Raw genomic sequence first — 14472 nt, 5'->3', positions numbered from 1 at the left:
CCATCATTGTCATGGTGATGCCAACCTTGATAAATATGCACAAGAAGAAAATACTCATTCTCACAGTGAGATATTATGATGTTTAAATGCAAATCAAAATGACACTGAGATCCTATCTTACTTCAGAAAGAATGGCCAGCATCAAGAATTCAAATAATAACAAGTGTTGGTGAGGCTGTGGTAGAGGTGGGAGTGGAGAAGGAAGCTTTCTGTGCCATTGTTGGGAATGTAAACTGGTACAACCACTTTGGAAATCAGTATGAAGATTCCTCAAAAAACTCAAACTAGAAATTCTGTTTGACCCAGGTATTCTCCTTCTAGGTATCTTCTCAAAAGAGTTAAGGACATCATATTACAGTGATAACATGCCTACCCATGTTTACAGCAGCACAATTCATAATAGCTAAATCTTGGAGATGGCTTATATGTCCATCAACAGATGAATAGATAAATAAAATGTGTTATTTACACATAATAGAATACTACTCTGCCACAAAGAAAGAAAAATTTGAATCATTTGTGGTATAAGACCATAATGTTATGTGAAATGAATGAGATGTACAAGATTAAATATTGCATGGTTTCTCTTCTTTGAGAAACCCAAATTATAAATACAGACCAAAATAAAAGATAGATAATAGGAAGTATGAGAGCTAGATCTTTCTCAAAGGGGAAGGGGATCAAGAGATAGAGAGAGGGGGGAGGGAGGGAAGGGAAAGGGGATTTGAATAGCAATTAAGATGTGTTATGTACATGTACCAGCTCCATACAAGGAATGTAAACATTAGGTACTGCAAAAGCATAAAAGAAAAAAAAGAAAAGGGATCAAGAGATGTATGGAGGGAGGAGGGAGGGAAAGAAAAGGGGGATTTCAAGAAAAGAAATTAAGATATATTATGTACATGTACCAAGGAATGTAATGTTATGTGCTCCAATCATGTACTAATAAAAAAGATAAAGAAAAAATATCAACAACATTAAAAATTGACAAATGCTATGGTCTGAATGTTTATGCCCCTCTCCCCCATGCAAGTCTTTGCCTCCAAGGTGATGGTATTAGGAGGTAGCACCTTTGGGATTGGGTCATGAGGGTGGATGAAGGGCTCATGAATAGGATTCCTTCCTCAAAACAGACCTCTTGCCTCTTCTGATGGCTGGGGCTGAGTGAGAAGCCTGTCCCCTGAGGAAGCAGCCCTTCACCAGTCAGGGAATCTGCTGCCCTTTGGTTTTGACTCCAGCTTAACTGTGAGTATTAAATGTTTGTGGTTTATAAACCAAAACAAAGGAATGAAAAATGTTTTTTTACTTGCTTCTTACTGAAAAAGGAAGTTTGGTTCATTGGTTGGTTCCCTCCAGACTGGGCCATTGAAGTTGACTGTTAGTTCCTACTTTAAGCAGTTGGTCTCATCATTCTCTATCAACTCCTGGTATTAATAGTTAGTACAGTAATAATTTGGTGCCTAAACTCTTTTGTTAGATATTATCCATTGGCCATTCCTGATTGTATACAAGTTGAAAAGCTTGACTGGAGAATATGGCTTATATCCAGGACCTTTTGTTTACTGAGTTAAACTCTGAGGTCCCACTACTGCCCTGTCCAAGTCTTGAGACATCCTTCTGCCTTTGATGTGAGAAAGAGGGACCCCTTCACCTGCAGCCAGGCAGTATGTAGGGAATAGAACCTGATTCCTGCCCTTCACCAGCTCCATTAGTGTGAGGATCACAGCCAACCCCATGTTCCTGGGGGAGAGGAGGTAACTCCGCAGATGGGAAGATGGAAACTTTACCATAGCAAGAGGATAGAGTGCTTCAGGAGAGAGGTTTTGATTGAATTTCATGTATGGAAGTAGGAGTGCTCAAAATAAGAAATATCTTTCTTCAGGGATCTACCATCCTTTGAAAAGTCCCTAAATAACTCAATAAAATGGTATGTCTCCAAAAACAATCTTATTTTCCATGCAATAATTAGCTCAGATGTTTTCCAACTTTGCACAGAGGTGAGGATGGAGTAAGTTGTCTGGAAACTTCTTTGAGCTTTGATTAAAAAGAGTTTTCTAAAAGTAAAAGCATTTAAAATCAAAACTTCAAAACATATTTTTTGTCCTCACATAGGGAAATACTTTTTTTCTTTCACGATATCCTAGTTGTTATGGATTTGCAACAAGTTAGTGGGCACTATAAAAAAATAAATAAAATAAAAGAGTGCATGTTTTGAGTCCAGTGACCTCAAAATTATGAGAGTGGATGTCTCTAATAAAAAATATCTCCCTTTTAACATTTTGGGGCTATTTTCATTGCAGTCGCTACACTTCACACTATAATCAAAGCCTGTTATCTCTGTCTTGCAATATTTGTGACTCAGACTCTAATCATGACTGTGTCTGGCACATACATCAGTAGTTGCTTTTAAAGATGTGCAAATTGTGAACTTTTTCTTTTAACCTAATCTTGCATATTTCACTTGAAACCACTTCTTTAACCTACCTGAATCTGTCTTTGAATAAGTTAAGAAAATGAAATGTATTTCTCAACAGAGGTGATCTGCAAAGCAAATTTCAATTTGTAAATTAGATGGTTTGAGCAATGGATTGTTAATCCCTTCATGTCTCTTGGGTGGTTATTCAAAAGTTCACTAATCTAAAGAGTGTCTAACTAATCCTTAAACTCTCCAAATCCTCAAGGAAAAATAGTGAGAGGAGTCTAGTAGTCTGTGTTATTTAACATTTGTAAGCTTCCTGGCTCTGAATCCGATATATAAAGATACTCCTTGTAACCATGTTGTTTGAAGCAATGTATATACATTCAGTATCTGAAATGCAATCATTAGCCTGAGACCCTAGATTTCAGCATATTTGCAGCCTCTCCACAGTTGGATTCTTTCCAAGGGATAGAAAACCTAGGATTATCATCTCCTTTATTAGTATCGTGGATCTGACAGTATTCTCTCCTTTGAAGATATTTAAAATAATGTTGTGTGTGATAGTTGATTGCAAGAGACAAGAGCATGTCTGCTGTTGTAGAGATCTTGGAACCTCCATTAGGTCATACTGCTGAGGGTCTCAGAGTCAGGCCTGAAACATGAGGCCATTGGTATTATAATGACCAATGTCTGTGAATGGAGGAGACACTGTGTGACCTGAACAGGTGATGGTGCCCACAAGGGTATTAATGGTGAATCAGAGACCCAGATTTGTACTGGGGCTCTGCCTTCTCACTAGCCACTCGGCCATTTTGAGCCTTAGTTTGCTCACATGCAAAATGAAGAAAATATTGTCTTTGTCCTAGAGTTATGTTAAAGAGTATCAATGAAGACTATGAATCACCCCCCCCCCCCAGTCTAATTTAAGCCTAGATTGCCCAGGGACAGTGTTTCCTGAGTAGGCTTATCCCTGATATCTTACCACCTGGCCTGATGTTTTCCCTGAATTCATCCTGTCTGGGAAGGTGAAGGCTTTATAGATTACAGAATAGTAAGCACAGCAGCTATAGCATCTGCCCTTTTATTGAGGGCATATTCAGTGCTGGGAATTAGCAAAGTGGGAGATCTTAGTTACTTTCTTGTTGCTGGGACAAAACACCTGACACCTACAAGTTAAAGAGGAAAAGTTTATGTTAGCTCAGAGTTTGTAGAGGTTTCAATCCATAGTCAGGGCGGCATGGCAAAGGGGCATGGCAGAGGAGAAATAGTCCATGGCAGGGTAGACAAGAGGCAACAAGCAGCAGCAGCAAGCCTCCCTTTCCCTCTTTACTCCTTTCAGGCTACAAGACTATTGGCTGGTGCCACTCACATCCAAGGTGGGTCTTCTTTCTTTAGTAAATCCATTCAGCCACACCTGGAGCCACACCAATCCAATCAGTGGACTAATCCAGATTTTGTGAACCCATAATGCATATTCACACACCCTAGATCCAGCCACCTCCTAAAACACCACCTATGAGTGCATGAGGCTTTGGAGGAACATCTATTTAAAAGCCATAATTGGGAATATGTTCCAAGACCACCATTGGATACTTATAGCCATTGATGGTATTAAACATATGGATATTATGTTTTTTCATCCATATATTCCTATGATAAAGTTTAACTTATAAACTTGGTATAGTTAGATTAACAATAATAACTAATAATGAAATATAATAGTTATAACATTATAATAAAGTTACATGAATGTGATCTCTCTCAAAATATCTTATTGTACTCTACTCACTATTCTACTTGTGATGATGTGAAATGATACAGTGCTTTACATGATGAGATGAAGGGAGGCAAATGGTGCAGGCCCTGTGATATAGAATCTTCATCCACTTCCAGGAAGCCACTTTGAGTTGTGTGACAAAGTCTCAGGCTCTCCTGCTCCATGTCAGGGAACATAAATTATTCTCTATCTAGTGTGTCCATGCTGTGTATACTGCCCACCTGTTGAGACTTAGTAGCCGTCTTGTTGTCACAGTGCTTGTGTAAAGAATGGCATGCAACTTGAAACATATGGATAGTTTATTTCTGGAATTTTCCATTTAATATTGTCAGACTACAGCTGATCATTGAGTAACTGAAATTGGGGAGAGTGAAACCTTGGATAAATGAAGATAACTGTATTGAGTGGCAACTCATATACTGTGGAACATAGTAGTTAGGAGAAGGGTCTCTGGCCTCAGGCCACCTGAGTTGGAATCCTGGCTCCACTACAGGACTGGTATGAGACTTAAGGCAAGCTACCTTCTCTGGGGCTCAGTTACATTACTTATAAAAGGGGGAGGGCTAACAATAGTACTTTCCTCCCAGGTTATTCTAAGAATTAAATGCTGTATTGGTTTCCTGGACCTGCTATAGTAAAATACTACAAAGTGAGTGGCTTAGAACAATAGAAATTTATTCTCTTGGCATTTTGGAGGTCAAAATCTAGAAATCCAAATGTCACCAAAGCCATGCTCCCTTTGAAGGGTCCAGAGATGATCCCCCTTGATCCTTCTAGCTCTTGGTTTTCCCAGGTATTCTTAGATTACAGATGACTATCTTCTCTTGCTGTCTCTTCACATCTTTCGGGCCTGTGTTTTTGTTGTTGTGTTCAAATATCCCCTTTGTATATGAACACCACTCATTAGATTGCAGATGACTCTAATGACCTCCTTTTGACATTTGTAAGAATTCAATTTTCAAATAATATCATATTCTGGGGTGCTGGGTTAAAGAGTTGAACATATGTATTGAATTCGACCCATACTAGGTGTACTTAAAACAGAACCTGGAATGCAGTAAGCATTACATTTCAATAACCTTCCTTCCTCCCTTCCTTCTTTCCTTCCTTCCTCCCTCCCTCCCTCCCTTCCTTCCTTTCTTCCTTCCTTTCTCTTTCTTATAATACTAGGATCTAACTAAGGGCCTCATGCAGACTAGGCAAAGATACTTTGGGATATCTTTAGTATTCCAGCCTTATTTTAAATACTTACTGCAATCTAACCAAGGCAGTATTAATATTCTTATTTTGGAGACATAAAAAGTGAGGCTTTGAGAAATTAAGGGTTGTCTCAGTTGCTAGAGTGGAAATCCCCTATCCAAACTGCTCTGACTGCACAACTTCTACCTCCTCAGTGTAGCCACCATCTCCTAGATATGGACTGACTGTCCACAGCCAGGTTCCCTGTGCCTGTTATGCATGATTCAAAAGGCAGATTTCCAGCAGGTGGACTCAGAGGGTGACTTTTAACTCTGGACTAGGAATTCTCCTGAGTGCTGCCTCTAGGCAAAAATGTTTGTGTTTTAAAAGAATTATTCCCAAGATTCTTATTAGCATTTCATGACCTGTACTTACATCATCACATTTTAACTAAATTTATATGCCTAAAATATCACCTCATTTTTGCCTTTCTGACCAGCTGTTTTTGATATCTGGTAGACACAGGCATAGTAATCTAATGGAAACACTTATAGACCTCAGAAAAATAAAATGAATGGTTTTAAAAGAGTAATATCTCTCTGAAAGTGAATATACACCAGGAGGTAAAAAGACTTCTGTACATAGTCCTATATGGCACAATGATTTTTCTGTCAATGATGGATTGCATGAGTGATCCTGGTTCCATAAGATTACATCACCTGGAGATGTCATAGCTGACTTCATTTGTTGAACCACACTCTGATATTCACACAATGATGAAACCTCTAGCAATGCATTTCTCAGACATATTCCTGTCATTAATTGATGCATGATTGTTATCAAGAAATTCCTCATTGGCTGTAAAATCTGATTGTTTAGTGATATAGTCAACTATGCAGTTGTTTTTCCTGCATATATGTTTGGAGACATAAATAAAATGGAAAAAATGTTGAAAGCTTTCTTGAGATCAACATATGTTTATGTTTCAGAGTACAAACATAACCACTAAATCTATTATCATCATGAAAGTGAAGCTTAAGGTACATTATATTATAAGACAGGAAATCAAGGTTGAGCTCACCTTCTTTGCTTTTTCACCCCACTCATCACATGTGACTGTTGTGGCCTGGCTCAAATATTCAACCCTTTCACACCTCATATACATAAAATGCAGAGTTACTCCTGTAACCTTTGAAATTACAGGTGAAAAATTAGACTAGGAGGCCACTCGAGATCTCCTCCATTTCTGAGATGAGTGTGGTACCACAAGATCTCTCAAGTCCAAGTTCAGGGGACATTCAGCCTACCTGCTTTCTGATATTTAGTTAAGGCCCCTTACCCAAGTAACCAGAGAGATTTTTTTTTTAAAGAAAACATGTCTTATGATTTTCCTCAGCCATTGTCCTGGTTATTCTCTGTCTATATGCCTTCCTCCACCTTCTGCAGCTTGTGAAGGACCTCAGAAGGCAGATCTTTATTGACAGAAGAGTGAAAGGTTGAAATATTCATTTCCTGAAATATTCATTAATTCATGTCCCTTCCCTTGCTCTCTGCATCCCAATAATGATAAAACAGCATGGTACAAAAGCATATACATGGACAAATGAACGGAACAGAGGACACAGAAATATTCCCAGACACACCCAGCTAGCTATTTGATGTTTGACAAAGGGGCCAAAAGCATATGTTGGAGGAAAGACAGCCTATTCAACAAGTGGTGCTGGGAAAACTGGCTATCTGTTTGCAGAAGATTGAAACTAGACCCATGTATCTCTCACCATGTACTAAATGAAGATAAAAAATATATCAAAGATTTAAATGTTAAAACAGAAATATTAAACCTACTGGAAGACAAAATAGGTAAAACACTGAAAGACATAGGTGTAAGAAAGAATTTTCTAAAAGAACCTCAATTGGACAAGAAACAACAGCAAGAATCAACAAATGGGATTATATCAGACTAAAATGCTTCTGTACACCAAAAGAATCAATTAGTAGAGTGAAGAGATAATCTACAGAATGGGGAAAAATTCTTCTGGCTACTCCTCAGACAGAGAACTAATATCTAGAATATATAAAGAACTCAAACAAATTAGACCACCTAAAATTAAAGATCCAGTCAAGAAATAAGCAAGAGAAATGAACAGATACTTCATAGAGGAAGAAGTACAAATGGCCAACAAATATATGAAAAAATGTTCAACATCTCTGGCCATTAGAGAAATGCAAATTGAAACAACCCTAAGAGTCCATCTTACCCCAGAAAGAATGGCAAGCATTAAGAAATCAAAAAATAACAATGGTGGCTTGGCTGTGGTGAAAAAGGAACCCTTCTGCATTGTTGGTGGGAATGTAAACTAGTACAATTATGGAAATCAGTATGGAGATTTCTCAAAGAACTAAAACTAGCAATTCCTTACAACCTAGTATCCCTCTTCTAAGTATCTTCCCTAAAGAGCTTAAGATATACTACAGTGATACATGCAAGCCAGTGTTTATAGCAGCATAGTTTATAATAGCAAAATCCTGGAAGCAGGCTGTATGCCCATCAACAGATGATTGGATAAAGAAAATGTAGTATCTATATATAATGGAATACTACTTGGCTATAAAGAGAGACAAATTGGAGACATTTGTAGGAAAATAGAAGCACCTGGGAAATATAATGTTGAGTGAAATAAACCAAACACACAAACTTGAATACCATATGATATCTCTCATCAGAGTAAGGCAAAGTTTAAATAGAGAAAAATAAAGGAAGGATAGAACAAGACAAGGGAATCGATCTCTTTCAGATGGGAAGCGGTCCGGTGGACCAAAGGTAAGGGGTGAAGGGAGGGATGAGGAAATAGGTAGAGTGAAGATATGCCAGGTACAGGATCCTAATAACCTCAATGAATGAGGACATTATATGGTATAAACATGAACTAAGATTAATAATATCAATGAGAATGAAAAGAGGGATAAGGGAATTAGAGGAGGAGGGAAGGAATGGGATTAAAAAGGAAATATGCTGTGTTATGTACATGGGCCAACTCCCTAAGATGATTGTAAGATGCATGTACTGCAAATATGTACTGATAAATTTTTTTTAAAACATGATATAGAAGTGGAAAGGGAAATAACCACATGCAGAAGGGGCTAAGGCAAGGGGTGTTGTCACTTCACAACAAGGTACTATCTTGAGAACCAATCCAGTCTCAGGAGACCTGACCCTCTTCCATGAGGCAGCATTGATCCATTTATCAGATGGAGCCTCCATGACCTTGTTGACTTCCACTAGACCCCATCTCTTAATGTTTGTGCCACCTCCATGCCTGCACACTGGGACCACACTTTCTGCATGTGAAGCTCTCATGGGCACATAACGAAGAGAAAAGTGGTTGTGACAAAAAGGATGAAGATGTCCCTGAGGAAGTGATACCAGCAAAAGACTTCACTTTAAAGGAACTCTTGAATTTATTTCATGGCACTGATTGCACAAAGGATAAAATTTTGGAAGCTAATCTAAGCTTAGAGTGTGACAATTCACCAAAGCATACAATGTTCATTTGTATTGTGTTATACTATAGAAGAAGAAAGCAAACACTGTTCAAGCCATTTTTGCTAAGTTTTTGACTAAGAAATAAAACTCTAATTCTCTGTTTGAAATTACAATATACTAGTACTTCATTGTTTTATTATGTGTCTTCATTTCTCTATATACTAGTTGTAACTGACAGTAAGAAAACTCTTAATATTTTGACCATGTTTTTTTGAGACAGGTTTTCACTATGTAGTTGAGGCTCACCTTGATCTCACTATGTAGTCCAGGCTGGCCTTGAACTCACAGCAGTCCTTCTTTCTGCCTCAGCCTCCCAAGTGCTGGGATTACAGGTGTGTGCCACCATACCCAGCTTTGACCATATATTTTTTTGGTACTGGGGATCGAACTCGGGAAGTTGCACTTGCGAAGCAGGCAGCGGCACCACTGAGCTAAATCCCTGGCCCTTGACCACATTTTTAATGTTCATTTTTCCCACTGATTATTAAGATAGTTTTACATGGTTTCAGATTGCATGGGCATTTTTATGGTCTCACACTGCATGCAAAGGGAATACTGTATATTTATATATTTTACAATAGCTATTATCATAACAATTGCTCACATAAGGAAGTTGAGGCTTTAGAGGATCTAAGCTATTTGTCCGAGATATGCATGTAGTAAATAGAAGTGCTTGTATTTGAACTTGTACAGTCTGACTGAGACCTACCTGTCTCAACATGGTGCCATATTGTTTTCCATACAAGGCCACAAGCCAATCTAAGATGGAGACTGTATCTTGTTATCTTTATATGCCTAGCAGGTACACATTATTTGATAAAATGTACTGAATTAGCACTTTTTGTGTTATAATAAAAAATACCTGAGCCTGGATAACCTATAAAATAGAGGTTTATTTGGCTCATGATTTGGGTGACTGGAAGGTCCAAACATATGGTATCAGTAACCTAGAAACACCGCCTCCACCACTCCCATCTACATCGCAACATAGCTGAGAAGCAGAAGGGAAAAGGGCCATATGCCAAAGAGACCAAGAACATGGGGTGGCCATACTTTACAATAACCTGCTTTCTTGAGAACTAACTAGTTCTGTGAACACGACATTATTCCCTTTTAAGAAAGGAGTGTCCTTGGCTGAATCACCTCCCACTAAGCCTGACTTCTTAAAGGTTTCACCACCTCCCAACACCCCCACACTGGAGACCAAGCTTTGAGCACATAACTATTTGGGGGGTCTTCCCCTATCCAAACCACAGCAGGCATGTTGAGTGAATTTTTATACAAACAGTACATGAAGTAAAGGAGTAAACAGGATATGAAGGCCAGCCATTATTGCAAATGTATAATGTGGTTCAGAGTTGTTCATGCTTGCTAAGAAAATTCTAGAGATGGTCATTAATTACATCAGAACACAATTGAATAAGACTCTAGGAAATAAAAAATGAAAATTCATATTCAGTTTCATTCATATAGTAGTTCTACATCGAGAGATATTTCATGAGCCCTCTGACACAGTGAAGCACAGAAGCTAAAGCCCACAGAGCTGTCCTTTGCTTCTCATCCCTGAATACCACCTGAGATTATGCTGTGAGCAGAAGTCAGGAAAGTTTCTACCAAAGTCTCAAGCAAAAGTTCAAATAACCAAACTGAAGTAAAAGCTCTTTGGAAAGTGCCAACCAGAGAAAAGTCAAGATTTGCAGATGTATAAAAATAGAGATGGGTCAGGCAGGAATACGGAGATGAGCAGTTGTGGGCTACAGAACCGAGAACATTGTGTTTTGTTTTGTTACGTTCTGTTCTTTCAGCCACCAGTTTTACCCAGGCAATAAAAATGAAAGAGCAAAAGAGAGAGGATAGGTGAGGAAATCAGCTTGAATAAGAGCAGGCTTAGACTGCTAATGCAGTCTGGAAGTCTTACTATCTGCATGGAAGGAAGGTCAAGGGAGAAGATTCAGGGCAGAAGACAGGAGGAGCATATGTCCTCCTGCTGACTTCCAGAAAGGCAGCTCTTCCCAGAACAAAGGCACACTCCTTGGGACTGGGACAACATCTACAATTCAGCCTTTGAAGAATACACCCTTCTGTTTCAAATCAAGGCCAATCCACCAAAAGAACCAACTTTCTGAATAGGGGTCTGAGATGACCTTCTTGTGGGAGAGCTCCACCATATAGAAATTCTCTAGGAAAATGTTCTCACTGTGCCTCTGTCTCTATCTGTGTATCATTTTTTACTTTGAGAGCAGGGAGTCAAGAAGGTTAAGAGTTTGGACATTTTGGGGTTCAAATGCTGAATATGAGTAGAGAGGAGGAAAAATGTACCAAATGATACTGTATGGTTTGGGAGATATGTAAGTACTTTAGCAATTATTTTTGCTTGCTTCCTGCTTCTTTAAATGGAGCATTTTCTGAAAACTACATCACATGAGGCCCCAGCTTATATTTGGGTTTCACTCATTTATCTAAAATGTTCTAAACAGTTCAAATTTGAAGGCAGAGATCCTACCTATTGGGTAACTTTTCCTATTATTCCTGTGTCTGATGTCCCTACCTTTTCTAGCCCTTTACTGAAGATTAATTTCAGGGCTCTGTTTTGGTCCCTAGCTTCAGTAATACCTTTCACACTCATTTCCAATTTTGCATTCTTTTCAGTTTTTCTGCTCATCAGCTCCAGGTGAGATGAGCTCTCCACACTTGGGAGGGTGATAGAGACGATCTACTGGGAAAAATGAAGGGGAGACATTTCCCAATGGATGTTGTCATGATTATCTTTCCTGTGAAAGGGTAAACAAGCATCATTAGGATGATAGAAGTTTTTGATATAGGAGGAATTATTTTGAATAAAGGAAAAATTAAGAAGTTTTACTCATAAGAGGGCTCTTGAAGTTTCGTGTAAAAAATAAGGTAATACATTTGAACCAATAAGAAGTATGTCCTTTCTTAATGAGTTAGTGCATATTCGGAGTTATCTCCAGTAACATAGTAGGTGAAGATGGTCATGATTCTCCAGTTACACCTGCAACCTGGTTCCTTCTGAGCCTTAACCCTAGGAAACCTGTTTCTTGCATAAAACACTCAGTTGAGTATTAAATTACAAACCACTTCAGGGTGGCAACCATTTATTCCTATTTCAATCTCTCTACCTGTTACAGTGTATAGTACATATGACTGTACATATATGAGCATTTAATAAATGTGAATTAAAGTTCCTTAACCATTGGAGAAATTGCTCAATGTTTTAGTTTTTTAAAAAATTTTATTAGTCCACATATAAAGCTCTAGTCAAGATCAAAAAGATCCTACAGTTTTGAGTAAAAACCATTGTGTTTAGATTTTTGGGTTTTAAACTCAAAGCATGGTTTGTGGAATGCCTTGCTTTCTGTGATGAAATAAAAAGTTTTTCTTTTATGCTTTTTGGTGTCCAAATTTTCTAAATTGTATTTTATGTTTTCTCTTTGTATTTGTTTAAAAATAAAGTGTTGGTGAGGGGGAAACAAAAAGAAACAAAACAGAAAACAAACAAAAAAAGCCACTTTGATTAAGCATAGTTAGGGAGTTTGGTGAAGCATGTTTCATGCTGGTGCCAAGTGACGCTCACTAAAATTGCAGCAAATTTTGAGGCACTTGCCAATGTTTGTGTTATTTTTACTTTAAAGATGTAACAGATTGCTCCAAAATAAATAATTTAAGCCTAATATTTCGAAAGAGTCCAAGCACTTGCATCTTTCATTTCTGGCTTCTCTTCTGGGACTAAGCTGTACCCAAAAGAACCAACCCTTGTTTCTATATAACACTCCATTAGGAGGGTTGTTTTCTGGCTTTGTTTTTCAAAGTTGAATCTATTTTGTTCACCATTCTATTCCAAATGTCATAGATTGCATCATTGTTCAGCACTGAAGAAATAACTCCTTTAACTCTAGAAAGAAGAGAATAAACACAAGATCAGCTTGTGGGAGGAGGGTTTGGAAGAGGTTCAGAGAGCTCTGGGGTGAGAACATACCCAAAGTCTCACAGAAATCAATGATTTCTATACTGATTGGTATTTAGGTGTCAAGGCATGAACAAAGAGCCAAACTCCACACACAACAACATCCTCATTATAACTTAAAACAGCTCACATTTGCCAGGCTGGCTTCTCTGAATGTGACCCCACCCTTAGTCAATTAGTGGACATCTCTTCGGATTGTTTGTTTTTATAGTACAGTCTAGGAAAGAAGAAAAATCTATAATTTGAAAAATCAAAAGAAAATCCTGATGATGTTCTATACTTCCAAAGTAAGTATGGGTTGCTTTTATGTTCAGGAAAAAAAACCCCAAGAAAACCCACAATAATCTGACAGTTTTGTATTCTCATTAATTCAGGCCGCCATTGTGAAGTCCATCAGATGATTGGCAACTACATGTGGGATCCCACCACTAATAAGTCATTTGACATCGGTGTCAACAGAGATAGCCTGTTGCCTCTCTGGTGGAATGGATCAGAGCCTCTGTGGATCACTCTGACCAAGGCCAAAAGGAAGGTCTACATGTATTACTGGCCAGGTGAGTGTGTTGACCTCCAGCACCCTCCAGTCTTCCATATGTAAAACACTATGGAGTCTTCATGGGAAAGCAATGCAGAGCTCTTGTTTAAAGGCCATGCCATGATTTCAAAAGTGGATCCTGATTTAAGAAAAGTCTTAAATGTCTTAAATTTTTGTTTTGCACAGTGCCATTCTTTGTTTGCTTCGACTTGATAATATTGCTGCCATATATCATGCATTTTTCATTTGAAAAGTTTAGATAAATAGCAGACATCAATTACAGTATGTTTGTTGATTTTTACAAAATAATTTGGTGTATTGTTTATGTAGATATTGGAACTCCCCTACAATATTGAAAAGAGAATTCAAAGACTTCATAAGTTTTTGGTTGTGCATTAAATGAAGACCCTTTTGTACCAAGACTCCTCTTATATATCCTATCATTAAGAAAAGAGATTATTTTACTTACTGCAATAAGGGAAATAGTCATGTAAACTTTTTGGTTACTGTGAGAACTCCTTGGGATACTTGCATCCTTGTAATTAATATCTTTCATTAAGGATGAGAGGATTCAGTGCTAACAAAATTATCAATTTACCATGGTGGAATTCACTCATTCAGTAGGTGGTAGACAATTTGATTTCTCCGTGCACATGGTCAAAAGCACTTTTCTCCTAATCCTTAATGTTGTAAAACTGATGGTTGCCATTTTGGACAAAGATATCAGGGAAGAGCTAGAAGAAATGAGAAAATAAATTGAACAGCGGCCGAGTAGGATATGGAAAGAAGACACTGAAGGGATCTCAATGGCTTTCATTGGAGGGTGGCGACAGCCGAGGGAATTGTGAAAATGTGGTGGGTTACGGGGAAGGGAGGCCTTCATGGATAGGAAGAACGGGGAAAAGAATGAGTAAGCAAGTCTAAAGCACAGATGGTCCCCATGGACGGTGAGGGGTTCAGCAGCAGTCTGGACGAGGCTGTATATAGGTGGCCACATGGAGAGCTACTCAGGGCACCCAAGGGTGTGCTAGCT

At 38.3% G+C, this 14472-nt stretch overlaps 1 protein-coding gene across 2 annotated transcripts in view; it reads left to right on the top strand.

Moving 5' to 3' along the window:
* The window catches only part of Enpp6 (ectonucleotide pyrophosphatase/phosphodiesterase 6), a 131361-nt gene that overhangs the window by 45654 nt on the left and 71235 nt on the right, over positions 1 to 14472 (top strand). For both annotated transcript variants that reach the window (XM_087217061.1, XM_004852991.3), the window contains exon 2: positions 13279 to 13458. In XM_087217061.1, the coding sequence (XP_087073187.1) occupies positions 13279 to 13458 (180 nt within the window). The remainder of the gene's footprint in view (positions 1 to 13278; positions 13459 to 14472) is intronic.

The sequence above is a fragment of the Heterocephalus glaber genome, unplaced genomic scaffold, assembly GCF_053883595.1.
Source record: "Heterocephalus glaber isolate CG9 unplaced genomic scaffold, H.glaber_assembly_v1.0 deba00001461, whole genome shotgun sequence".
Taxonomy (NCBI): Eukaryota; Metazoa; Chordata; class Mammalia; order Rodentia; family Bathyergidae; genus Heterocephalus; species Heterocephalus glaber.
Note: the sequence above shows the minus strand (reverse complement) of the source record. Positions and strands in the feature narration are given on the sequence as shown.